The sequence below is a fragment of the Pseudophryne corroboree genome, chromosome 8 (genome assembly GCF_028390025.1).
Source record: "Pseudophryne corroboree isolate aPseCor3 chromosome 8, aPseCor3.hap2, whole genome shotgun sequence".
In the NCBI taxonomy this organism is placed as follows: domain Eukaryota; kingdom Metazoa; phylum Chordata; class Amphibia; order Anura; family Myobatrachidae; genus Pseudophryne; species Pseudophryne corroboree.
Window position 1 is genome coordinate 4,955,654 of NC_086451.1, and position 27,556 is coordinate 4,983,209.

Sequence of the window (27,556 nt, forward strand, 5' to 3'; positions counted from 1 at the left end):
ATGGGGCGAGAGACCCCTCAGCTGCTGCAGGTACAGGTGCTGATAGTAGATAAGGCATGGGGCGAGAGACCCCTCAGCTGCTGCAGGTACAGGTGCTGATAGTAGATAAGGCATGGGGCGAGACCCCTCTGCTGCTGCAGGTACAGGTGCTGATAGTAGATAAGGCATGGGGCGAGACCCCTCAGCTGCTGCAGGTACAGGTGCTGATAGTAGATAAGGCATGGGGCGAGACCCCTCGGCTGCTGCAGGCACAGGTGCTGATAGTAGATAAGGCACGGGGTGAGACCCCTCGGCTGCTGCAGGCACAGGTGCTGATAGTAGATAAGGCACGGGGCGAGACCCCTCAGCTGCTGCAGGTACAGGTGCTGATAGTAGATAAGGCACGGGGTGAGACCCCTCAGCTGCTGCAGGCACAGGTGCTGATAGTAGATAAGGCACGGGGTGAGACTCCTCGGCTGCTGCAGGTACAGGTGCTGATAGTAAATAAGGCACGGGGCGAGACCCCTCAGCTGCTGCAGGCTCAGGTGCTGATAGTAGATAAGGCACGGGGTGAGACTCCTCGACTGCTGCAGGTACAGGTGCTGATAGTAGATAAGGCATGGGGTAAGACCCCTCAGCTGCTGCAGGCACAGGTGCTGATAGTAGATAAGGCACGGGGTGAGACCCCTCGGCTGCTGGTGCTGATAGTAGATAGGGCACGGGGCGAGATCCCTCAGCTGCTGCAGGCACAGGTGCTGATAGTAGATAAGTCAAGGGGCGAGACCCCTCGGCTGCTGCAGGCACAGGTGCTGATAGTAGATAAGGCACGGGGTGAGACCCCTCGGCTGCTGCAGGTACAGGTGCTGATAGTAGGTAAGGCACGGGGTGAGACCCCTCGGCTGCTGCAGGCACAGGTGCTGATAGTAAATAAGGCATGGGGTGAGACTCCTCAGCTGCTGCAGGCACAGGTGCTGATAGTAGATAAGGCATGGGGTGAGACCCCTCGGCTGCTGCAGGCACAGGTGCTGATAGTAAATAAGGCACGGGGTGAGACCCCTCGGCTGCTGCAGGTACAGGTGCTGATAGTAAATAAGGCACGGGGTGAGACTCCTCGGCTGCTGCAGGTACAGGTGCTGATAGTAGATAAGGCACGGGGTGAGACCCCCCGGCTGCTGCAGGCACAGGTGCTGATAGTAGATAAGGCACGGGGTGAGATCCCTCAGCTGCTGCAGGCACAGGTGCTGATAGTAGATAAGGCACGGGGTGAGACCCCTCAGCTGCTGCAGGTACAGGTGCTGATAGTAAATAAGGCACGGGGCGAGACTCCTCGGCTGCTGCAGGCACAGGTGCTGATAGTAGATAAGGCACGGGGTGAGACCCCTCAGCTGCTGCAGGTACAGGTGCTGATCGTAAATAAGGCACGGGGTGAGACTCCTCGGCTGCTGCAGGTACAGGTGCTGATAGTAGATAAGGCACGGGGTGAGACTCCTCGGCTGCTGCAGGTACAGGTGCTGATAGTAAATAAGGCACGGGGCGAGACCCCTCAGCTGCTGCAGGCACAGGTGCTGATAGTAGATAAGGCACGGGTTGAGACTCCTCGGCTGCTGCAGGTACAGTTGCTGATAGTAGATAAGGCATGGGGTAAGACCCCTCGTCTGCTGCAGGCACAGGTGCTGATAGTAGATAAGGCACAGGGTGAGACCCCTCGGCTGCTGCAGGCACAGGTGCTGATAGTAGATAGGGCACGGGGCGAGACCCCTCAGCTGCTGCAGGCACAGGTGCTGATAGTAGATAAGTCACGGGGCGAGACCCCTCAGCTGCTGCAGGCACAGGTGCTGATAGTAGATAAGACACGGGGTGAGACCCCTCGGCTGCTGCAGGCACAGGTGCTGATAGTAGATAAGGCATGGGGCGAGACCCCTCGGCTGCTGCAGGCACAGGTGCTGATAGTAGATAAGGCACGGGGTGAGACCCCTCGGCTGCTGCAGGTACAGGTGCTGATAGTAGGTAAGGCACGGGGTGAGACCCCTCGGCTGCTGCAGGCACAGGTGCTGATAGTAAATAAGGCATGGGGTGAGACTCCTCAGCTGCTGCAGGCACAGGTGCTGATAGTAGATAAGGCATGGGGTGAGACCCCTCGGCTGCTGCAGGCACAGGTGCTGATAGTAAATAAGGCACGGGGTGAGACCCCTCGGCTGCTGCAGGTACAGGTGCTGATAGTAAATAAGGCATGGGGTGAGACCCCTCGGCTGCTGCAGGCACAGGAGCTGATAGTAGATAAGACACGGGGTGAGACCCCTCGGCTGCTGCAGGCACAGGTGCTGATAGTAGATAAGGCACGGGGTGAGACCCCTCGGCTGCTGCAGGCACAGGTGCTGATAGTAGATAAGACACGGGGTGAGACCCCTCGGCTGCTGCAGGCACAGGTGCTGATAGTAGATAAGGCACGGGGTGAGACCCCTCTGCTGCTGCAGGCACAGGTGCTGATAGTAGATAAGGTACGGGGCGAGACCCCTCGGCTACTGCAGGCACAGGTGCTGATAGTAGATAAGGCACGGGGTGAGACCCCTCAGCTGCTGCAGGCACAGGTGCTGATAGTAGATAAGGCACGGGGTGAGACCCCTCAGCTGCTGCAGGTACAGGTGCTGATAGTAGATAAGGCACGGGGCGAGACCCCTCTGCTGCTGCAGGCACAGGTGCTGATAGTAGATAAGGCATGGGACGAGACCCCTCTGCTGCTGCAGGTACTGGTGCTGATAGTAGATAAGGCATGGGGTGAGACCCCTCGGCTGCTGCAGGTATAGGTGCTGATAGTAGATAAGGCATGGGGCGAGACCCCTCTGCTGCTGCAGGTACAGGTGCTGATAGTAGATAAGGCATGGGGTGAGACTCCTCGGCTGCTGCAGGCACAGGTGCTGATAGTAGATAAGGCATGGGGCGAGACCCCTCTGCTGCTGCAGGTACAGGTGCTGATAGTAGATAAGGCATGGGGTGAGACTCCTCGGCTGCTGCAGGCACAGGTGCTGATAGTAGATAAGGCATGGGGCGAGACCCCTCTGCTGCTGCAGGTACAGGTGCTGATAGTAGATAAGGCATGGGGCGAGACCCCTCAGCTGCTGCAGGTACAGGTGCTGATAGTAGATAAGGCACGGGGCGAGACCCCTCAGCTGCTGCAGGTACAGGTGCTGATAGTAGATAAGGCACGGGGCGAGATCCCTCAGCTGCTGCAGGCACAGGTGCTGATAGTAGATAAGTCACGGGGCATTGATGCAGCAAGATCAGGGGGTGCAGCACTTTGTTGTAGTCCGAGCATTCAGACCAAGGGGTAAAACACTTGTATTTGTTCCCATAGACAGGAGAAGCGTTTTGCTAAGTGACAAGGGATTATGAGGTAGTAGAGCCTGCAGATCCAGTAAGCTCCGCCAACTGGGGAAAGGAGTGTGTCATGGTAACCTTCTGTAGCTCTGGCAGGAGGAGAGTCCAGTATAGGTGAGAGTCGGAGGCGTGAAGAAACCTGATATTCCCAGTGGGTCCAGCTTGTCGCCCAATCCAAGAAACAAAGCAAGGAGAATGGTACGCAGGCATGCAGCTGTAGTTCTTCTGTACCTGGGTGCACCAATTACGCAGGCATGCAGCTGTAGTTCTTCTGTACCTGGGTGCACCAATTACGCAGGCATGCAGCTGTAGTTCTTCTGTACCTGGGTGCACCAATTACGCAGGCATGCAGCTGTAGTTCTTCTGTACCTGGGTGCACCAATTACGCAGGCATGCAGGTGTAGTTCTTCTGTACCTGGGTGCACCAATTACGCAGGCATGCAGGTGTAGTTCTTCTGTACCTGGGTGCACCAATTACGCAGGCATGCAGGTGTAGTTCTTCTGTACCTGGGTGCACCAATTACGCAGGCATGCAGCTGTAGTTCTTCTGTACCTGGGTGCACCAATTACACAGGCATGCAGGTGTAGTTCTTCTGTACCTGGGTGCACCAATTACGCAGGCATGCAGGTGTAGTTCTTCTGTATCTGGGTGCACCAATTACGCAGGCATGCAGGTGTAGTTCTTCTGTACCTGGGTGCACCAATTACGCAGGCATGCAGGTGTAGTTCTTCTGTACCTGGGTGCACCAATTACGTAGGCATGCAGCTGTAGTTCTTCTGTACCTGGGTGCACCAATTACGCAGGCATGCAGGTGTTCTACTCTACCTGAGTGCACCAATTACGCAGGCATGCAGCTGTAGTTCTTCTGTACCTGGGTGCACCAATTATGCCGGCATGCAGGTGTAGTTCTTCTGTACCTGGGTGCACCAATTACGCAGGCATGCAGGTGTAGTTCTTCTGTACCTGGGTGCACCAATTACGTAGGCATGCAGCTGTAGTTCTTCTGTACCTGGGTGCACCAATTACGCAGGCATGCAGGTGTAGTTCTTCTGTACCTGGGTGCACCAATTACACAGGCATGCAGGTGTAGTTCTTCTGTACCTGGGTGCACCAATTACGCAGGCATGCAGTTGTAGTTCTTCTGTACCTGGGTGCACCAATTACACAGGCATGCAGGTGTAGTTCTTCTGTACCTGGGTGCACCAATTACGCAGGCATGCAGGTGTTGTTCTTCTGTACCTGGGTGCACCAATTACGCAGGCATGCAGGTGTAGTTCTTCTGTACCTGGGTGCACCTATTACGCAGGCATGCAGGTGTAGCTCTTCTGTACCTGGGTGCACCAATTACGCAGGCATGCAGGTGTAGTTCTTCTGTACCTGGGTGCACCAATTACGCAGGCATGCAGGTGTAGTTCTTCTCTACCTGGGTGCACCAATTATGCATGCATGCAGGTGTAGTTCTTCTGTACCTGGGTGCACCAATTATGCATGCATGCAGGTGTAGTTCTTCTGTACCTGGGTGCACCAATTACGCAGGCATGCAGGTGTTCTTCTGTACCTGGGTGCACCAATTATGCATGCATGCAGGTGTAGTTCTTCTGTATCTGGGTGCACCAATTACGCAGGCATGCAGGTGTAGTTCTTCTGTACCTGGGTGCACCAATTACGCAGGCATGAAGCTGTAGTTCTTCTGTACCTGGGTGCACCAATTACGCAGGCATGCAGGTGTAGTTCTTCTGTACCTGGGTGCACCAATTATGCCGGCATGAAGGTGTAGTTCTTCTGTACCTGGGTGCACCAATTACGCAGGCATGCAGGTGTTCTTCTGTACCTGGGTGCACCAATTACGCAGGCATGCAGGTGTAGTTCTTCTCTACCTGGGTGCACCAATTACACAGGCATGCAGCTGTAGTTCTTCTGTACCTGGGTGCACCAATTACGCAGGCATGCAGGTGTAGTTCTTCTGTACCTGGGTGCACCAATTACGCAGGCATGCAGGTGTAGTTCTGTACCTGGGTGCACCAATTACGCAGGCATGCAGCTGTAGTTCTTCTCTACCTGGGTGCACCAATTACGCAGGCATGCAGGTGTAGTTCTTCTGTACCTGGGTGCACCAATTACTCAGGCATGCAGGTGTAGTACTTCTGTACCTGGGTGCACCAATTACACAGGCATGCAGGTGTAGTTCTTCTGTACCTGGGTGCATCAATTACGCAGGCATGCAGGTGTAGTTCTTCTGTACCTGGGTGCACCAATTACGCAGGCATGCAGGTGTAGTTCTTCTGTACCTGAGTGCACCAATTACGCAGGCATGCAGCTGTAGTTCTTCTGTACCTGGGTGCACCAATTACGCAGGCATGCAGGTGTAGTTCTTCTGTACCTGGGTGCACCAATTACGCCGGCATGCAGGTGTAGTTCTTCTGTACCTGAGTGCACCAATTACGCAGGCATGCAGGTGTAGTTCTTCTCTACCTGGGTGCACCAATTACGCAGGCATGCAGGTGTAGTTCTTCTGTACCTGGGTGCACCAATTATGCAGGCATGCAGGTGTAGTTCTTCTCTACCTGGGTGCACCAATTACGCAGGCATGCAGGTGTAGTTCTTCTGTACCTGGGTGCACCAATTACGCAGGCATGCAGGTGTAGTTCTTCTGTACCTGGGTGCACCAATTACACAGGCATGCAGGTGTAGTTCTTCTGTACCTGGGTGCACCAATTACGCAGGCATGCAGGTGTAGTTCTTCTGTACCTGGGTGCACCAATTACGCAGGCATGCAGGTGTAGTTCTTCTGTACCTGAGTGCACCAATTACGCAGGCATGCAGCTGTAGTTCTTCTGTACCTGGGTGCACCAATTACGCAGGCATGCAGGTGTAGTTCTTCTCTACCTGGGTGCACCAATTATGCATGCATGCAGGTGTAGTTCTTCTGTACCTGGGTGCACCAATTACGCAGGCATGCAGGTGTAGTTCTTCTCTACCTGGTTGCACCAATTACGCAGGCATGCAGGTGTAGTTTTTCTGTACCTGGGTGCACCAATTACACAGGCATGCAGGTGTAGTTCTTCTGTACCTGGGTGCACCAATTACGCAGGCATGCAGGTATAGTTCTTCTGTACCTGGGTGCACCAATTACGCAGGCATGCAGGTGTAGTTCTTCTGTACCTGGGTGCACCAATTACGCAGGCATGCAGGTGTAGTTCTTCTGTACCTGGGTGCACCAATTACGCAGGCATGCAGATGTAGCTTTTCTGTACCTGGGTGCACCAATTACGCAGGCATGCAGGTGTAGTTCTTCTGTACCTGGGTGCACCAATTACGCAGGCATGCAGGTGTAGCTCTTCTGTACCTGGGTGCACCAATTACGCAGGCATGCAGGTGTAGCTCTTCTGTACCTGGGTGCACCAATTACGCAGGCATGCAGGTGTTCTTCTGTACCTGGGTGCACCAATTACGCAGGCATGCAGGTGTTCTTCTGTACCTGGGTGCACCAATTACGCAGGCATGCAGGTGTAGTTCTTCTCTACCTGGGTGCACCAATTACACAGGCATGCAGCTGTAGTTCTTCTGTACCTGTGTGCACCAATTACGCAGGCATGCAGGTGTAGTTCTTCTGTACCTGGGTGCACCAATTACGCAGGCATGCAGGTGTAGTTCTTCTGTACCTGGGTGCACCAATTACGCAGGCATGCAGCTGTAGTTCTTCTCTACCTGGGTGCACCAATTACGCAGGCATGCAGGTGTAGTTCTTCTGTACCTGGGTGCACCAATTACTCAGGCATGCAGGTGTAGTTCTTTTGTACCTGGGTGCACCAATTACACAGGCATGCAGGTGTAGTTCTTCTGTACCTGGGTGCACCAATTACGCAGGCATGCAGGTGTAGTTCTTCTGTACCTGGGTGCACCAATTACGCAGGCATGCAGGTGTAGTTCTTCTCTACCTGGGTGCACCAATTACGCAGGCATGCAGCTGTAGTTCTTCTGTACCTGGGTGCACCAATTACGCAGGCATGCAGGTGTAGTTCTTCTGTATCTGGGTGCACCAATTACGCTGGCATGCAGGTGTAGTTCTTCTGTACCTGAGTGCACCAATTACGCAGGCATGCAGGTGTAGTTCTTCTGTACCTGGGTGCACCAATTACGCAGGCATGCAGGTGTAGTTCTTCTGTACCTGGGTGCACCAATTACACAGGCATGCAGGTGTAGTTCTTCTCTACCTGGGTGCACCAATTACGCAGGCATGCAGGTGTAGTTCTTCTGTACCTGGGTGCACCAATTACGCAGGCATGCAGGTGTAGTTCTTCTCTACCTGGGTGCACCAATTACACAGGCATGCAGGTGTAGTTCTTCTGTACCTGGGTGCACCAATTACGCAGGCATGCAGGTGTAGTTCTTCTCTACCTGGGTGCACCAAGTACGCAGGCATGCAGGTGTAGTTCTTCTCTACCTGGGTGCACCAAGTACGCAGGCATGCAGGTGTAGTTCTTCTGTACCTGGGTGCACCAATTACACAGGCATGCAGGTGTAGTTTTTCTGTACCTGGGTGCACCAATTACGCAGGCATGCAGGTGTAGTTCTTCTGTACCTGGGTGCACCAATTATGCAGGCATGCAGGTGTAGTTCTTCTGTACCTGGGTGCACCAAATACGCAGGCATGCAGGTGTAGTTCTTCTGTACCTGGGTGCACCAATTACGCAGGCATGCAGATGTAGCTTTTCTGTACCTGGGTGCACCAATTACGCAGGCATGCAGGTGTAGTTCTTCTGTACCTGTGTGCACCAATTACGCAGGCATGCAGGTGTAGCTCTTCTGTACCTGGGTGCACCAATTACGCAGGCATGCAGGTGTAGTTCTTCTGTACCTGGGTGCACCAATTACGCAGGCATGCAGGTGTAGTTCTCTACCTGGGTGCACCAATTACGCAGGCATGCAGGTGTAGTTCTTCTGTACCTGGGTGCACCAATTATGCATGCATGCAGGTGTAGTTCTTCTGTACCTGGGTGCACCAATTACGCAGGCATGCAGGTGTTCTTCTGTACCTGGGTGCACCAATTATGCATGCATGCAGGTGTAGTTCTTCTGTATCTGGGTGCACCAATTATGCAGGCATGCAGGTGTAGTTCTTCTCTACCTGGGTGCACCAATTACGCAGGCATGCAGCTGTAGTTCTTCTGTACCTGGGTGCACCAATTACGCAGGCATGCAGGTGTTCTTCTCTATCTGGGTGCACCAATTATGCAGGCATGCAGCTGTAGTTCTTCTGTACCTGGGTGCACCAATTACGCAGGCATGCAGGTGTAGTTCTTCTGTACCTGGGTGCACCAATTACGCAGGCATGCAGGTGTAGTTCTTCTCTACCTGGGTGCACCAATTACGCAGGCATGCAGGTGTTCTTCTGTACCTGGGTGCACCAATTATGCAGGCATGCAGGTGTAGTTCTTCTGTACCTGGGTGCACCATTTACGCAGGCATGCAGGTGTTCTACTCTACCTGGGTGCACCAATTATGCAGGCATGCAGGTGTAGTTCTTCTGTACCTGGGTGCACCAATTACGCAGGCATGCAGGTGTTCTTCTCTACCTGGGTGCACCAATTACGCAGGAATGCAGCAGTAGTTCTTCTGTACCTGGGTGCACCAATAACGCAGGCATGCAGGTGTTCTTCTCTACCTGGGTGCACCAATTATGCAGGCATGCAGGTGTAGTTCTTCTGTACCTGGGTGCACCAATTACGCAGGCATGCACGTGTTCTTCTGTACCTGGGTGCACCAATTACGCAGGCATGCAGGTGTAGTTCTTCTGTACCTGGGTGCACCAATTACGCAGGCATGCAGGTGTAGTTCTTCTGTACCTGGGTGCACCAATTATGCATGCATGCAGGTGTAGTTCTTCTCTACCTGGGTACACCAATTACGCAGGCATGCAGGTGTTCTTCTGTACCTGGGTGCACCAATTATGCATGCATGCAGGTGTAGTTCTTCTGTACCTGGGTGCACCAATTACGCAGGCATGCAGGTGTAGTTCTTCTGTACCTGGGTGCACCAATTACGCAGGCATGCAGGTGTAGTTCTTCTGTACCTGGGTGCACCAATTATGCAGGCATGCAGGTGTAGTTCTTCTGTACCTGGGTGCACCAATTACGCAGGCATGCAGGTGTAGTTCTTCTGTACCTGGGTGCACCAATTACGCAGGCATGCAGATGTAGCTTTTCTGTACCTGGGTGCACCAATTACGCAGGCATGCAGGTGTAGTTCTTCTGTACCTGTGTGCACCAATTACGCAGGCATGCAGGTGTAGCTCTTCTGTACCTGGGTGCACCAATTACGCAGGCATGCAGGTGTAGTTCTTCTGTACCTGGGTGCACCAATTACGCAGGCATGCAGGTGTAGTTCTCTACCTGGGTGCACCAATTACGCAGGCATGCAGGTGTAGTTCTTCTGTACCTGGGTGCACCAATTATGCATGCATGCAGGTGTAGTTCTTCTGTACCTGGGTGCACCAATTACGCAGGCATGCAGGTGTTCTTCTGTACCTGGGTGCACCAATTATGCATGCATGCAGGTGTAGTTCTTCTGTATCTGGGTGCACCAATTATGCAGGCATGCAGGTGTAGTTCTTCTCTACCTGGGTGCACCAATTACGCAGGCATGCAGCTGTAGTTCTTCTGTACCTGGGTGCACCAATTACGCAGGCATGCAGGTGTTCTTCTCTATCTGGGTGCACCAATTATGCAGGCATGCAGCTGTAGTTCTTCTGTACCTGGGTGCACCAATTACGCAGGCATGCAGGTGTAGTTCTTCTGTACCTGGGTGCACCAATTACGCAGGCATGCAGGTGTAGTTCTTCTCTACCTGGGTGCACCAATTACGCAGGCATGCAGGTGTTCTTCTGTACCTGGGTGCACCAATTATGCAGGCATGCAGGTGTAGTTCTTCTGTACCTGGGTGCACCAATTACGCAGGCATGCAGGTGTTCTACTCTACCTGGGTGCACCAATTATGCAGGCATGCAGGTGTAGTTCTTCTGTACCTGGGTGCACCAATTACGCAGGCATGCAGGTGTTCTTCTCTACCTGGGTGCACCAATTACGCAGGAATGCAGCAGTAGTTCTTCTGTACCTGGGTGCACCAATAACGCAGGCATGCAGGTGTTCTTCTCTACCTGGGTGCACCAATTATGCAGGCATGCAGGTGTAGTTCTTCTGTACCTGGGTGCACCAATTACGCAGGCATGCACGTGTTCTTCTGTACCTGGGTGCACCAATTACGCAGGCATGCAGGTGTAGTTCTTCTGTACCTGGGTGCACCAATTACGCAGGCATGCAGGTGTAGTTCTTCTGTACCTGGGTGCACCAATTATGCATGCATGCAGCTGTAGTTCTTCTCTACCTGGGTACACCAATTACGCAGGCATGCAGGTGTTCTTCTGTACCTGGGTGCACCAATTATGCATGCATGCAGGTGTAGTTCTTCTGTACCTGGGTGCACCAATTACGCAGGCATGCAGGTGTAGTTCTTCTGTACCTGGGTGCACCAATTACGCAGGCATGCAGGTGTAGTTCTTCTGTACCTGGGTGCACCAATTATGCTGGCATGCAGGTGTAGTTCTTCTGTACTTGGGTGCACCAATTACGCAGGCATGCAGGTGTTCTTCTGTACCTGGGTGCACCAATTACGCAGGCATGCAGGTGTAGTTCTTCTCTACCTGGGTGCACCAATTACACAGGCATGCAGCTGTAGTTCTTCTGTACCTGGGTGCACCAATTACGCAGGCATGCAGGTGTAGTTCTTCTGTACCTGGGTGCACCAATTACGCAGGCATGCAGGTGTAGTTCTTCTGTACCTGGGTGCACCAATTACGCAGGCATGCAGCTGTAGTTCTTCTCTACCTGGGTGCACCAATTACGCAGGCATGCAGGTGTAGTTCTTCTGTACCTGGGTGCACCAATTACTCAGGCATGCAGGTGTAGTTCTTCTGTACCTGGGTGCACCAATTACACAGGCATGCAGGTGTAGTTCTTCTGTACCTGGGTGCACCAATTACGCAGGCATGCAGGTGTAGTTCTTCTCTACCTGGGTGCACCAATTACGCAGGCATGCAGCTGTAGTTCTTCTGTACCTGGGTGCACCAATTACGCAGGCATGCAGGTGTAGTTCTTCTGTACCTGGGTGCACCAATTACGCCGGCATGCAGGTGTAGTTCTTCTGTACCTGAGTGCACCAATTACGCAGGCATGCAGGTGTAGTTCTTCTCTACCTGGGTGCACCAATTACGCAGGCATGCAGGTGTAGTTCTTCTGTACCTGGGTGCACCAATTACACAGGCATGCAGGTGTAGTTCTTCTCTACCTGGGTGCACCAATTACGCAGGCATGCAGGTGTAGTTCTTCTGTACCTGGGTGCACCAATTACGCAGGCATGCAGGTGTAGTTCTTCTCTACCTGGGTGCACCAATTACGCAGGCATGCAGGTGTAGTTCTTCTGTACCTGGGTGCACCAATTACGCAGGCATGCAGGTGTAGCTCTTCTGTACCTGGGTGCACCAATTACGCAGGCATGCAGGTGTAGTTCTTCTCTACCTGGGTGCACCAATTACGCAGGCATGCAGGTGTAGTTCTTCTGTACCTGGGTGCACCAATTACACAGGCATGCAGGTGTAGTTCTTCTGTACCTGGGTGCACCAATTACGCAGGCATGCAGGTGTAGTTCTTCTGTACCTGGGTGCACCAATTACGCAGGCATGCAGCTGTAGTACTTCTGTACCTGGGTGCACCAATTACACAGGCATGCAGGTGTAGTTCTTCTGTACCTGGGTGCACCAATTATGCAGGCATGCAGATGTAGCTTTTCTGTACCTGGGTGCACCAATTACGCAGGCATGCAGGTGTAGTTCTTCTGTACCTGGTTGCACCAATTACGCAGGCATGCAGGTGTAGCTCTTCTGTACCTGGGTGCACCAATTACGCAGGCATGCAGGTGTAGTTCTTCTGTACCTGGGTGCACCAATTACGCAGGCATGCAGGTGTAGTTCTTCTCCACCTGGGTGCACCAATTACGCAGGCATGCAGGTGTAGTTCTTCTGTACCTGGGTGCACCAATTATGCATGCATGCAGGTGTAGTTCTTCTGTACCTGGGTGCACCAATTACGCAGGCATGCAGGTGTTCTTCTGTACCTGGGTGCACCAATTATGCATGCATGCAGGTGTAGTTCTTCTGTATCTGGGTGCACCAATTATGCAGGCATGCAGGTGTAGTTCTTCTCTACCTGGGTGCACCAATTATGCAGGCATGCATCTGTAGTTCTTCTGTACCTGGGTGCACCAATTACGCAGGCATGCAGGTGTTCTTCTCTATCTGGGTGCACCAATTATGCAGGCATGCAGCTGTAGTTCTTCTGTACCTGGGTGCACCAATTATGCCGGCATGCAGGTGTAGTTCTTCTGTACCTGGGTGCACCAATTACGCAGGCATGCAGGTGTAGTTCTTCTCTACCTGGGTGCACCAATTACGCAGGCATGCAGGTGTTCTTCTGTACCTGGGTGCACCAATTATGCAGGCATGCAGGTGTAGTTCTTCTGTACCTGGGTGCACCAATTATGCAGGCATGCAGGTGTAGTTCTTCTGTACCTGGGTGCACCAATTACGCAGGCATGCAGGTGTTCTTCTCTACCTGGGTGCACCAATTATGCAGGCATGCAGGTGTAGTTCTTCTGTACCTGGGTGCACCAATTACGCAGGCATGCAGGTGTTGTTCTTCTCTACCTGGGTGCACCAATTACGCAGGAATGCAGCTGTAGTTCTTCTGTACCTGGGTGCACCAATTACGCAGGCATGCAGGTGTAGTTCTTCTGTACCTGGGTGCACCAATTACGCAGGCATGCAGGTGTTCTTCTGTACCTGGGTGCACCAATTATGCATGCATGCAGGTGTAGTTCTTCTGTATCTGGGTGCACCAATTACGCAGGCATGCAGGTGTAGTTCTTCTCTACCTGGGTGCACCAATTACGCAGGCATGCAGCTGTAGTTCTTCTGTACCTGGGTGCACCAATTACGCAGGCATGCAGGTGTAGTTCTTCTGTACCTGGGTGCACCAATTACGCAGGCATGCAGGTGTAGTTCTTCTGTACCTGGGTGCACCAATTACGCAGGCATGCAGGTGTTCTTCTGTACCTGGGTGCACCAATTATGCATGCATGCAGGTGTAGTTCTTCTGTATCTGGGTGCACCAATTACGCAGGCATGCAGGTGTAGTTCTTCTGTACATGGGTGCACCAATTACGCAGGCATGCAGGTGTAGTTCTTCTGTACCTGGGTGCACCAATTACGCAGGCATGCAGGTGTAATTCTTCTGTACCTGGGTGCACCAATTACGCAGGCATGCAGGTGTTCTTCTGTACCTGGGTGCACCAATTACGCAGGCATGCAGGTGTTCTTCTGTACCTGGGTGCACCAATTACGCAGGCATGCAGCTGTAGTTCTTCTGTACCTGGGTGCACCAATTACGCAGGCATGCAGGTGTAGTTCTTCTGTACCTGGGTGCACCAATTACGCAGGCATGCAGGTGTAGTTCTTCTGTACCTGGGTGCACCAATTACGCAGGCATGCAGGTGTTCTTCTGTACCTGGGTGCACCAATTATGCATGCATGCAGGTGTAGTTCTTCTGTATCTGGGTGCACCAATTACGCAGGCATGCAGGTGTAGTTCTTCTCTACCTGGGTGCACCAATTACGCAGGCATGCAGCTGTAGTTCTTCTGTACCTGGGTGCACCAATTATGCATGCATGCAGGTGTAGTTCTTCTGTATCTGGGTGCACCAATTACGCAGGCATGCAGGTGTAGTTCTTCTCTACCTGGGTGCACCAATTATGCAGGCATGCAGCTGTAGTTCTTCTGTACCTGGGTGCACCAATTATGCCGGCATGCAGATGTAGTTCTTCTGTACATGGGTGCACCAATTACGCAGGCATGCAGGTGTAGTTCTTCTGTACATGGGTGCACCAATTACGCAGGCATGCAGGTGTAGTTCTTCTGTACCTGGGTGCACCAATTACGCAGGCATGCAGGTGTAATTCTTCTGTACCTGGGTGCACCAATTACGCAGGCATGCAGGTGTTCTTCTGTACCTGGGTGCACCAATTACGCAGGCATGCAGGTGTTCTTCTGTACCTGGGTGCACCAATTACGCAGGCATGCAGGTGTAGTTCTTCTGTACCTGGGTGCACCAATTATGCATGCATGCAGGTGTAGTTCTTCTGTACCTGGGTGCACCAATTACGCATGCATGCAGGTGTAGTTCTTCTGTACCTGGGTGCACCAATTACGCAGGCATGCAGGTGTTCTTCTGTACCTGGGTGCACCAATTACGCAGGCATGCAGCTGTAGTTCCTCTGTACCTGGGTGCACCAATTACGCAGGCATGCAGGTGTAGTTCTTCTGTACCTGGGTGCACCAATTTAGTGGAACACAGATTGGGCTTATTGAATGTTAAAGACAAGTGTGCTGGTAAGTGTATCACTCTCCGCGGAGATGGCGCCACATGATAAGGTGTCGTCACGGGAGGGATATGTGGCAAAGTGAATGACTTACCATATGCCTGCGGAGAGATGCAGCCAGACCAGCAGAGCGCCTGTGCTAATCAGGGAACCAGCCAATTAGGAGAGAGCTGGGGTGGAGCTAAGCCGTTATAACTGTCCTGTAGGTGGGGCCATCTATGCCGGACCATCCACATGGGACTATAGTGGCTTCAGGCTAGGGATAACTAAGAAGAATCTATTCTGCAGACTGTCGCACCAAGGTTACAGAGCGAGGGTCCTGATAAAGGTGTCAGCAGCATGGCAGATGAAAGACAGGCATGCATACACAGCACAACTCTCCTCTATATATATATATATATGTATATATATATATATATACACACACACACACACACACACACACACACACACACACACAGTGCCGTGACAGATGATAGCTAGACATGCATGCACACACAGCACAACCCTTCCACCAATATATATAGTTTGGAGGATGAAATCCCTCTTCTCCTACCTCATGCAATCTGTTCTTACCAGCGATTGCTAGTTACTGTGATTTATATAAGAGTAGGATATCAAATGCAAAAAAAAATATATATGTAAAAATGAATGCAGTTAACATGGCATGCTGAGGATTGTAGTACCCCAAGCTATGCCAAGATAGTATGACTCACGGTGAACTTTGGTGCAGCACAATATCTCTGGAAATAACTGTAGAATGTTTTGCGAGTAAGCACCAGAGACCTCATTCCGGATCAATCGCATCCGCGATACAATTGCATTATCACCAGGTTTTCAGGACTAGTGCGCATAGCAGGGCCAGTTGGGCGCGTGTGTGGGCCGGGCAATGCGATCGCATCACATTGGTGCGAATGCCTCTGCCTGATCAACAGACAGAGGCGCTCGCTGGGTGGCGACGCAGTGTTGCGGGGGGTGGCAACGTAAATGGGGATGGATCCGGGCCGTTTTCGGGAAGGCCGCGTGACGTCACATGCAGTCGCTGCGATGAAAAACATGGCCGACCTGCACCTGTTTTCGCAGCCAGGCTGCATAGACAGGAGGGCATCACTTATTTTCTGGGGACAATTGAATTGCGAGCGCACCGCTGGCGGCCCCAAGCATGCGATCGTTAGCAGTTAAGTGCTAATACAAGTACTGGGAAGGGGACCTTGTGGCGCCATATAAATAAAGGATAATAATAATAATAATAAGGGTGTAATTCAGACCTGATCGCTCGCTGGTTTTTTTTTTGCAGCGCTGCGATCAGATAGTCGCCGCATATAGGGGGTCATTCCGACCCAATCGCTCGCTCCAGTTTCTCGCAGCGATCGGGTCGGAACTGCGCATGCGCCGGCGGATGCCATCCATCGTTGCCTAGCGAGGGGGCTGGACAGCGGCGTTAAGCCGCAGTTTAGGGGGCGCTGTCCGGCCAACGCAGGCGTGGCCGGACCGTTGGGGGGGGGGGGCCGCGGCGGCTGCGTGACATCACACGCAGCCGCTGCGGACCGGGGAGCGTCGAGTAGCTCCCGGCCAGCATGCTAAAGCTGCGCTGGTCGGGAGCTACTCTTGAAGTGCAAAGGCATCGCCGCTGTGTGATGCCTTTGCACTTCTGCGGTTGCACTTCTGTGGGGGGGGGGGCACTGACATGCGGGGCGGGATAGCCCTGTGCTGGGCGTCCCCCCGCATGTCTGAGTGCCTGATCGGAGCTGTGCTAAACTTAGCACAGCTACGATCAACTCGGAATGACCCCCATAGGGGAGTGTATTTTGGCTGTGCAGGTATGCGATCGCATGTGCAGCCGAGCGGGACAAAAAAACTTTGTGCAGTTTCTGAGTAGCCCAGAACTTACTCAGCCGCTGCGATCACATCAGCCTGTCCGGTCCCGGAATTGACGTCAGACACCCGCCCTGCAAACGCTTGGACACGCCTGTGTTTTTCCAACCACTCCCAGAAAACGGTCAGTTGCCGCCCACAAACGCCTTCTTCCTGTCACTCTCCTTGCGATCGCCGTGCGAATGGATTCTTTGTAAAACTCATCGCACAGCAACGATCCGCTTTGTACCCGTGCGACGCGCCTGCGCATTGCGGTGCATACGCATGCGCAGTTCTGACCTGATCGCAGCGCTGCAATAAAATCTAGCATGCGCTCAGGTCAGAATGACCCCCTAAGAGCAGAGGACTGGGTCTCCAGCCGGACGTGCCTGGTCAGATTATAGCAGCGACTGATCACCCAGCGTCCGGCCCTGACGGTTCTCTGGTCGCATACCGTAGCCCCAGGGCAGCCTGAGGTTTCCCTTCCATCTCTGCCAGCGTCCAGCAGGGATACCCCCAGCTCATGGCCTGTAGGATGCGGACATCCTCTCCTGCAGACGTTCTCCTTATAACGCCACGTGAAGCCTGTCTGTAGGCTCAGAGAAGTGCCCCCGGTTCCCCTGCCTCCGGCTACCAGTCCTCTATGCAGTAATTGAAAAGTAAAGGCAATTGAATTACAGCTCAGGGCACAAGTCCAACAAAATTCACTCTATCTCCCCCCCCTTCCCGGTCTACATTCATTGCATCAAGCTGGGCTGTGATGTCCTCGTGTGTTACTGCTGACTCACAGACTAACTTGCACAAGAGAGAAAACACACAGACGGCTCCTCCATACTAGGTAATACGCCGAGCCAGGAACTGCGCCTGGTGTCTGTGGCTTCTCTACTTCTATGGGGGGGCTGCTCGCTGCTGTGACTGGGGGTCCCCGGAGCATCTGCATATAATATCTCTGCTGTGCGTGTCATTATATCGCAGCTGAGGGTAAGTTGTATACATTTCTCCTGGGGGGGGGTATCGTGCTTTGTGTTCTGTCCAGACGGCGTTCTATACGTAGCGTCGGGGCAAAGTCTCTGTATATGTTATGTCTGTTGCTAGGCTCTTGAGTGACAGTTAACCCTTTGCCGCTCTATATAGGAAAAGCGCATGTACGGGCTGGCGAGTTTAACTCATTTCATTTTCTCGTTTCAAATAGAAACAGGGAAAGATTGTTAACCCTTCTGTTACCAGTGACAACTTGTATACAAGTAGATGGTATGGCAGCGTGGAGTTCTGGGATCTGTATACGGACTGTCAGTGCGCTGTGTGTGTGGGGGCCCCCACCTGATTGTGGCCCCTGTGAGAGCTGCAGGAGAGATGAGGGGCAGCTCTGGTGCTGAGATCGGTACAGCGTGGCGCAGGACGCAGGACGGGTACAGTCACACGAGCCGCAAAATGCCGCCGGCGCACGTGCCTCTTGCCTGTCACTGCCCAGTCTCCTTATTACTGCTTCTTCCCAAGTGTTACGGCGTATGCTGATCTATCTATCTATCTATCTATCTATCTATCTATCTATCTATCACATGTTAATACATAAGTGTAAGGCAGCGCGCAGCCTCTCAGACAGGTAGCTGCTCTTCTTGCTGGTCCTGACGCACTGGGAATACTGGGAAGTAGCATCCCCGTGTGATAAGATGGGTGGTAAGAGGAAGAGAGGAGCTGGAAGTATGATACCTCCTGCAGCATGACGTCTGTGAGCATGTCTGCACGCTGTACTGTATGGCCATATGCGGCAGTGTCTTAGCGTGCAAACATGTCTGCACGCTGTACTGTATGGCCATATGCTGCAGAGTCTGAGTGTGCGGACATGTCTGCACGCTATACTGTGTGGCCATATGCTGCAGTGTCTTAGCGTGCGAACATGTCTGCACGCTGTACTGTATGGCCATATGCTGCAGTGTCTTAGCGTGCAAACATGTCTGCACGCTGTACTGTATGGCCATATGCTGCAGAGTCTGAGCGTGCGAACATGTCTGCACGCTATACTGTATGGCCATATGCTGCAGAGTCTGAGCGTGCGAACATGTCTGCATGCTGTACTGTATGGCCATATGCTGCAGTGTCTTAGCGTGCAAACATGTCTGCACGCTGTACTGTATGGCCATATGCTGCAGAGTCTGAGCGTGCGAACATGTCTGCACGCTATTCTGTATGGCCATATGCTGCAGAGTCTTAGCGTGCGAACATGTCTGCACGCTGTACTGTATGGCCATATGCTGCAGTGTCTTAGCGTGCAAACATGTCTGCACGCTGTACTGTATGGCCATATGCTGCAGAGTCTGAGCGTGCGGACATGTCTGCACGCTATACTGTATGGCCATATGCTGCAGAGTCTGAGCGTGCAAACATGTCTGCACGCTGTACTGTGTGGCCATATGCTGCAGAGTCTGAGCGTGCGAACATGTCTGCACGCTATACTGTATGGCCATATGCTGGAGAGTCTTAGCGTGCGAACATGTCTGCACGCTGTACTGTATGGCCATATGCTGCAGTGTCTTGGCGTGCAAACATGTCTGCACGCTACACTGTGTGATCATATGCTGCAGTGTCTTAGCATGCAAACATGTCTGCACGCTGTACTGTATGGCCATATGCTGCAGAGTCTGAGCGTGCGGACATGTCTGCACGCTATACTGTATGGCCATATGCTGCAGAGTCTGAGCGTGCAAACATGTCTGCACGCTGTACTGTGTGGCCATATGCTGCAGAGTCTGAGCGTGCGAACATGTCTGCACGCTATACTGTATGGCCATATGCTGCAGAGTCTTAGCGTGCGAACATGTCTGCACGCTGTACTGTATGGCCATATGCTGCAGTGTCTTAGCGTGCAAACATGTCTGCACGCTACACTGTGTGATCATATGCTGCAGTGTCTTAGCATGCAAACATGTCTGCACGCTGTACTGTATGGCCATATGCTGCAGCGTCTTAGCATGCAAACGTCAGCATGCTGTACTGTGTGGTCATATGCTGCAGTGTCTGAGCATGCAAACATGTCTGCACGCTGTACTGTATGGCCATATGCTGCAGTGTCTTAGCGTGCGAACATGTCTGCACGCTATACTGTCTGACCATATGCTGCAGTATCTGATCATGCAAACATGTCTGCACGCTGTACTGTGTGACCATATGCTGCAATGTATTAGAGTGCAAACATGTCTGCACGCTGTACTGTGTGACCATATGCTGCAGTGTCTTAGCATGCACACATGTCTGCACGCTGTACTATGACCATATGCTGCAGTGTCTTGGCATGCGAACATGCCTGCACGCTGTACTGTCTGACCATATGCTGCAGTATCTGAGCATGCAAACATGTCTGCACACTATATTGTGTGACCATATGCTGCAGTGTCTTAGCATGCGAACATGCCTGCATGCTGTACTATTTGACCATATGCTGCAATGTCTTAGCGTGCGAACATGTCTGCACGCTGTACTGTGTGGCCATATGCTGCAGTGTCTTAGCATGCGAACATGCCTGCATGCTGTACTATTTGACCATATGCTGCAATGTCTTAGCATGCAAACATGTCTGCACGCAATACTGTGTGACTATATGGTGCAGTGTTTTAGCGTGAAAACATGTATGCACGCTGTACTATGTTACCATATGCTGCAGTGTCTGAGCGTGCGAACATGTCTGCACGCTATCCTGTGTGACCATATGCTGCAGTGTCTTGGCGTGCAAACATGTCTGCACGCTATACTGTGTGACCATATGGTGCAGTGTTTTAGCATGCAAACATGTCTGCACACTGTACTATGTTACCATATGCTGCAGTGTCTTAGCGTGCGAACATGTCTGCATCTCATACTGTCTAGCCATATACTGCAGTGTCTGAGTGTGCAAGCATGTCTGCACGCTATCCTGTGTGGCCACATATTCTATCGTGTCATAGCGTGCGAACATGTCTGTACGCTATACTGTGTGACCATATGCTGCAGTGTCTGAGTGTGTGAACATGTCTGCACGCTATACTGTATGGCCATATGCTGCAGTGTCTGAGCATGCGAACCTGTCTGCATGCTATCCTGTGTGACCATATGCTGCAGTGTCTTAGCGTGCAAACATGTCTGCACGCTATACTGTGTGATTATATGCTGTAGTCTCTTAGCATGCAAACATGTCTGCACGCTATACTGTGTGACCATATGCTGCAGTGTCTTAGCATGCAAACATATCTGCACGCTATACTGTGACCATATGCTGCAGTGTCTTAGCGTGCAAACATGTCTGCACGCTGTACTGTCTGAACATATGCTGCAATGTCTTAGCGTGCGAACATGTCTGCACGCTGTACTGTGTGGCCATATGCTGCAGTGTCTTAGCATGCGAACATGCCTGCATGCTGTACTATCTGACCATATGTTGCAATGTCTTAACGTGCAAACATATCTGCACGCTATACTGTGTGGCCATATGGTGCAGTGTTTTAGCATGCAAACATGTCTGCATGCTGTACTATGTTACCATATGCTGCAGTGTCTTAGCGTGCGAACATGTCTGCATCTCATACTGTCTAGCCATATACTGCAGTGTCTGAGTGTGCAAGCATGTCTGCACGCTATCCTGTGTGGCCACATATTCTATAGTATCATAGCATGCGAACATGTCTGCATGCTATACTGTGTGACCATATGCTGCTGTGTCTTAGCATGCAAACATGTCTGCACGCTATACTGTGTGATCATATGCTGCAGTGTCTTAGCATGCAAACATGTCTGCACGCTATACTGTGTGACCATATGCTGCAGTGTCTGAGCGTGTGAACATGTCTGCACACTAAACTGTATGGCCATATGCTGCAGTGTCTGAGCATGCGAACCTGTCTGCACGCTGTACTGTATGGCCATATGCTGCAGCGTCTTAGCGTGCAAACATGTCTGCACGCTATACTGTGTGATTATATGCTGTAGTGTCTTAGCATGCAAACATGTCTGCACGCTATACTGTGACCATATGCTGCAGTGTCTTAGCGTGCAAACATGTCTGCACGCTGTACTGTCTGAACATATGCTGCAATGTCTTAGCATGCGAACATGTCTGCACGCTGTACTGTGTGGCCATATGCTGCAGTGTCTTAGCATGCGAACATGCCTGCATGCTGTACTATTTGACCATATGCGGCAATGTCTTAGCGTGCAAACATGTCTGCACGCTATACTGTGTGGCCATATGGTGCAGTGTTTTAGCATGCAAACATGTCTGCACGCTGTACTATGTTACCATATGCTGCAGTGTCTTAGCGTGCGAACATGTCTGCATCTCATACTGTCTAGCCATATACTGCAGTGTCTGAGTGTGCAAGCATGTCTGCACGCTATCCTGTGTGGCCACATATTCTATAGTGTCATAGCATGCGAACATGTCTGCATGCTATACTGTGTGACCATATGCTGCAATGTCTGAGCGTGAAAACATGTCTGCACGCTATACTGTGTGATCATATGCTGCAGTCTCTTAACATGCAAACATGTCTGCACGCTATACTGTGTGATCATATGCTGCAGTGTCTTAGCATGCAAACATGTCTGCATGCTATACTGTGACCATATGCTGCAGTGTCTTAGCGTGCAAACATGTCTGCACGCTATACTGTGTGATCATATGCTGCTGTGTCTTAGCATGCAAACATGTCTGCACGCTATACTGTGTGATCATATGCTGCAGTGTCTTAGCATGCAAACATGTCTGCACGCTATATTGTGTGACCATATGCTGCAGTGTCTGAGCGTGCGAACATGTCTGCACACTATACTGTATGGCACTATGCTGCAGTGTCTGAGCATGCTAACATATCTGCACGCTGTACTGTATGGCCATATGCTGCAGCGTCTTAGCATGCAAACGTCAGCATGCTGTACTGTGTGGTCATATGCTGCAGTGTCTGGGCGTGCGAACATATCTGCACGCTGTACTATGTGACCATATGCTATAGTGTTTTAGCGTGCAAACATTGTCTGTATGCTGTACTGTTTGGCCATATGCTGCAGTGTCTTAGCATACGAGCATGTCTGTACGCTATCCTGTGTGACCATTTTCTGCAGTGTTTTAGCGTGCAATCATGTTAGCATGCTATACTATGTGGCCATATGCTGCAGTGTCTGAGCATGCGAACATGTCTGCACGCTGTACTGTGTGGCCATATGCTGCAGTGTCTTAGTTAGGGAACATGTCTGCATGCTATACTGTATTGCCATATGCTGCAGTGTCTGGGCGTGCGAACATATCTGCACGCTGTACTATGTGACCATATGCTATAGTGTTTTAGCGTGCAAACATTGTCTGTATGCTGTACTGTTTGGCCATATGCTGCAGTGTCTTAGCATACGAGCATGTCTGCACGCTATCCTGTGTGACCATTTGCTGCAGTGTTTTAGCGTGCAATCATGTTAGCATGCTATACTATGTGGCCATATGCTGCAGTGTCTGAGCATGCGAACATGTCTGCACGCTGTACTGTGTGGCCATATGCTGCAGTGTCTTAGTTAGGGAACATGTCTGCATGCTATACTGTATGGCCATATGCTGCAGTGTCTGAGCATGCAAACATGTCTGCACACTGTACTATGTTACCATATGTTGCAGTGTATTAGCGGGCGAACATGTCTGCACGCTATACTGTGTGGCCATATATTCTACAGTGTCATGGTGTGTGAACATGTCTGCATGCTGTACTGTATGGCCATATGCTGCAGTGTCTGAGCATGCTAACATATCTGCACGCTGTACTGTATGGCCATACGCTGCAGTTTCTTAGCATGCAAACGTCAGCATGCTGTACTGTGTGGTCATATGCTGCAGTGTCTGGGCGTGCAAACATATCTGCACGCTGTACTATGTGACCATATGCTATAGTGTTTTAGCGTGCAAACATGTCTGCATGCTGTACTGTTTGGCCATATGCTGCAGTGTCTTAGCATGCGAACATGTCTGCACGCTGTACTGTGTGGCCATATGCTGCAGTGTCTCAGCATGCGAACATGTCTGCACGCTGTACTGTGTGGCCATATGCTGCAGTGTCTTAGCATGCGAACATGTCTGCACGCTGTACTGTGTGGCCATATGCTGCAGTGTCTTAGCATGCGAACATGTCTGCACGCTGTACTGTGTGGCCATATGCTGCAGTGTCTTAGCATGCGAACATGTCTGCACGCTGTACTGTGTGGCCATATGCTGCAGTGTCTTAGCATGCGAACATGTCTGCACGCTGTACTGTGTGACCATATGCTGCAGTGTCTTAGCATGCGAACATGTCTGCACGCTGTACTGTGTGGCCATATGCTGCAGTGTCTTAGCATGCGAACATGTCTGCACGCTGTACTGTGTGGCCATATGCTGCAGTGTCTTAGCATGCGAACATGTCTGCACGCTGTACTGTGTGGCCATATGCTGCAGTGTCTTAGCATGCGAACATGTCTGCACGCTGTACTGTGTGGCCATATGCTGCAGTGTCTTAGCATGCGAACATGTCTGCACGCTATGCTGTGTGGCCATATGCTGCAGTGTCTTAGTTGGGGAACAGGTCTGCACGCTGTACTTTGTGGCCATATACTGCAGATACTGTGTGTCTTAGGATGTACTTATTAGGTCACCTGTTCTGAAGTATGGCTATCCTTAAAACCTGTGTCTGGAGGGCTGTGATTTGGAAACTCTGATATATAGGGCAAGGAGGATTGCTCTTACTAGGCAGCCTAGGTGCAATCGCCCCGTTACCATACAGCGACCACCTTTTGGCTGAAGTGGAGATATGACGAGTTGTGTGCATCACCTGTAGACGCTAGCGCCACCTGCACCTCCACCACCACTACCTGCACCACCACCACCTGTATCACCTGCACTACCTGCACCACCACTACCTGCACCACCATCACCACCTGCACCACCTGCACCTCCACCACCACTACCTGCACCACCACCACCTGTACCACAGACTGCACCACCTGCACTATCACCACCTGCACCACCACTACCTACACCACCTGCACTACCACCACCTGCACCACCACCTCCTGCACTACCTGCACCACCACCACCTGCACCACCACCGCCACTACCTGTATCACCTGCACTACCTGCACCACCACTACCTGCACCACCATCACCACCTGCACCTCCACCACCACTACCTGCACCACCACCTCCTGCACTACCTGCACCACCTGCACCTCCACCAACACTACCTGCACCACCACCACCTGTACCACCGACTGCACCACCTGCACTATCACCACCTGCACCACCACTACCTACACCACCTGCACTATCACCTGCACCACCACCTCCTGCACTACCTGCACCACCTGCACCTCCACCACCACTACCTGCACCACCACCACCTGTACCACCGACTGCACCACCTGCACTATCACCACCTGCACCACCACTACCTACACCACCTGCACTACCACCACCTGCACTACCTGCACCACCTGCACCTCCACCACCACTACCTGCACCACCACCACCTGTACCACCGACTGCACCACCTGCACTATCACCACCTGCACCACCACTACCTACACCACCTGCTCTACCACCACCTGCACCACCACCTCCTGCACTACCTGCACCACCTGCACCTCCACCACCACTACCTGCACCACCGACTGCACCACCTGCACTACCACTACCTACACCTCCTGCACTACCACCACCTGCACCACCACCTCCTGCACCACCTGCACCTCCACCACCACTACCTGCACCACCACCACCTGTACCACCGACTGCACCACCTGCACTATCACCACCTGCACCACCACTACCTACACCACCTGCACTACCACCACCTGCACCACCACCTCCTGCACTACCTGCACCACCTGCACCTCCACCACCACTACCTGCACCACCACCACCTGTACCACCGACTGCACCACCTGCACTATCACCACCTGCACCACCACTACCTACACCTCCAGCACTACCACCACCTGCACCACCACCTCCTGCACTACCTGCACCACCACCACCACTACCTGCACCACCACCACCTGTACCACCGACTGCACCACCTGCACTATCACCACCTGCACCACCACTACCTACACCACCTGCACTACCACCACCTGCACTACTACCACCTGCACCACCACCACCTGTACCACCTGCACTACCTGCACCACCACTACCTGCACCACCATCACCATCTGCACCACCACCTCCTGCACTACCTGCACCTCCACCACCACTACCTGCACCACCACCACCTGTACCACCGACTGCACCACCTGCACTATCACCACCTGCACCACCACTACCTACACCACCTGCACTACCACCACCTGCACCACCACCTCCTGCACTACCTGCACCACCTGCACCTCCACCACCACTACCTGCACCACCTGCACTACCACCACCTGCACTACTACCACCTGCACCACCACCACCTGTACCACCTGCACTACCTGCACCACCACTACCTGCACCACCATCACCATCTGCACCACCACCTCCTGCACTACCTGCACCTCCACCACCACTACCTGCACCACCACCACCTGTACCACCGACTGCACCACCTGCACTATCACCACCTGCACCACCACTACCTACACCACCTGCACTACCACCACCTGCACCACCACCTCCTGCACTACCTGCACCACCTGCACCTCCACCACCACTACCTGCACCACCGACTGCACCACCTGCACTACCACTACCTACACCTCCTGCACTACCACCACCTGCACCACCACCTCCTGCACCACCTGCACCTCCACCACCACTACCTGCACCACCACCACCTGTACCACCGACTGCACCACCTGCACTATCACCACCTGCACCACCACTACCTACACCTCCTGCACTACCACCACCTGCACCACCACCTCCTGCACTACCTGCACCACCTGCACCTCCACCACCACTACCTGCACCACCGACTGCACCACCTGCACTATCACCACCTGCACCACCACTACCTACACCTCCAGCACTACCACCACCTGCACCACCACCTCCTGCACTACCTGCACCACCACCACCACCACTACCTGCACCACCACCACCTGTACCACCGACTGCACCACCTGCACTATCACTACCTACACCACCTGCACTACCACCACCTGCACCACCACCACCACCACCTGCACCACCACTACCTGCACCACCATCACCACCTGCACCACCACCTCCTGCACTACCTGCACCACCACTACCTGCACCAACATCACCACCTGCACCACCACCTCTTGCACCGCCACTATCTGCACCACCACCACCTGCACTACCTGCACTAACAACACCTGCACCACCATCACCACCTGCACCACCACTACCTTAACCACCACCTTCACCACCACCACCTGCACTACGTGCATTGCCACCACGTGCACTGCCACCACTTGCACCACCTCCTGCACACTACCAACACCTACACCACCACCACTTTCACCACCACCTGCACCACCACTACCTGTACCACGTGCACTACCACCACCTGCACCACCACTACCTGCAGCACCACAACCTCCACTACCACCTGCACCACCACCACCTGCACCACATTCACTACCACCACCTGCACCACGTGCACTACCACCACCTGCACCACCACCACCTGCAGCACTACCACCTGCACCTGCACCACCACTACCACCTGCACTACCACCTGCACCACCACCTGCACTACCACCTGTACCACCACCTGCACCACCACTACCACCTGCACCACCACTACCACCTGCACCACCACCACCTTTCTCTACTCTGAGTGGACTCATGTGACCTGCAGCAGAAGTGTCGGAGCTGGCACTGGCCCCTGTGGCCGCCTCTCCCCATCAGTAAGAGCCCAGGTATTACC

At 52.7% G+C, this 27,556-nt stretch overlaps 2 protein-coding genes across 4 annotated transcripts in view; both read left to right on the forward strand.

Moving 5' to 3' along the window:
- LOC134948040 (basic proline-rich protein-like) lies at positions 1-27,480 on the forward strand. The gene is made up of 3 exons (XM_063935798.1): positions 1-30; positions 24,515-26,894; positions 27,338-27,480. The coding sequence occupies exons 1-3, from the start codon at positions 1-3 to the stop codon at positions 27,478-27,480; spliced, it is 2,553 nt and encodes an 850-aa protein (XP_063791868.1).
- The window catches only part of NACC2 (NACC family member 2), a 334,865-nt gene that overhangs the window by 204,793 nt on the left and 102,516 nt on the right, over positions 1-27,556 (forward strand). Inside the window, exon 1 of one of the 3 annotated variants that reach the window (XM_063935835.1) lies at positions 17,489-17,678. The exons of the other annotated variants lie outside the window; for them this stretch is intronic. The gene's annotated coding sequence lies outside the window, so the exon portion shown is untranslated. Of the gene's footprint in view, positions 1-17,488; positions 17,679-27,556 lie in introns of those variants that run through there. 3 annotated transcript variants of the gene reach the window in all.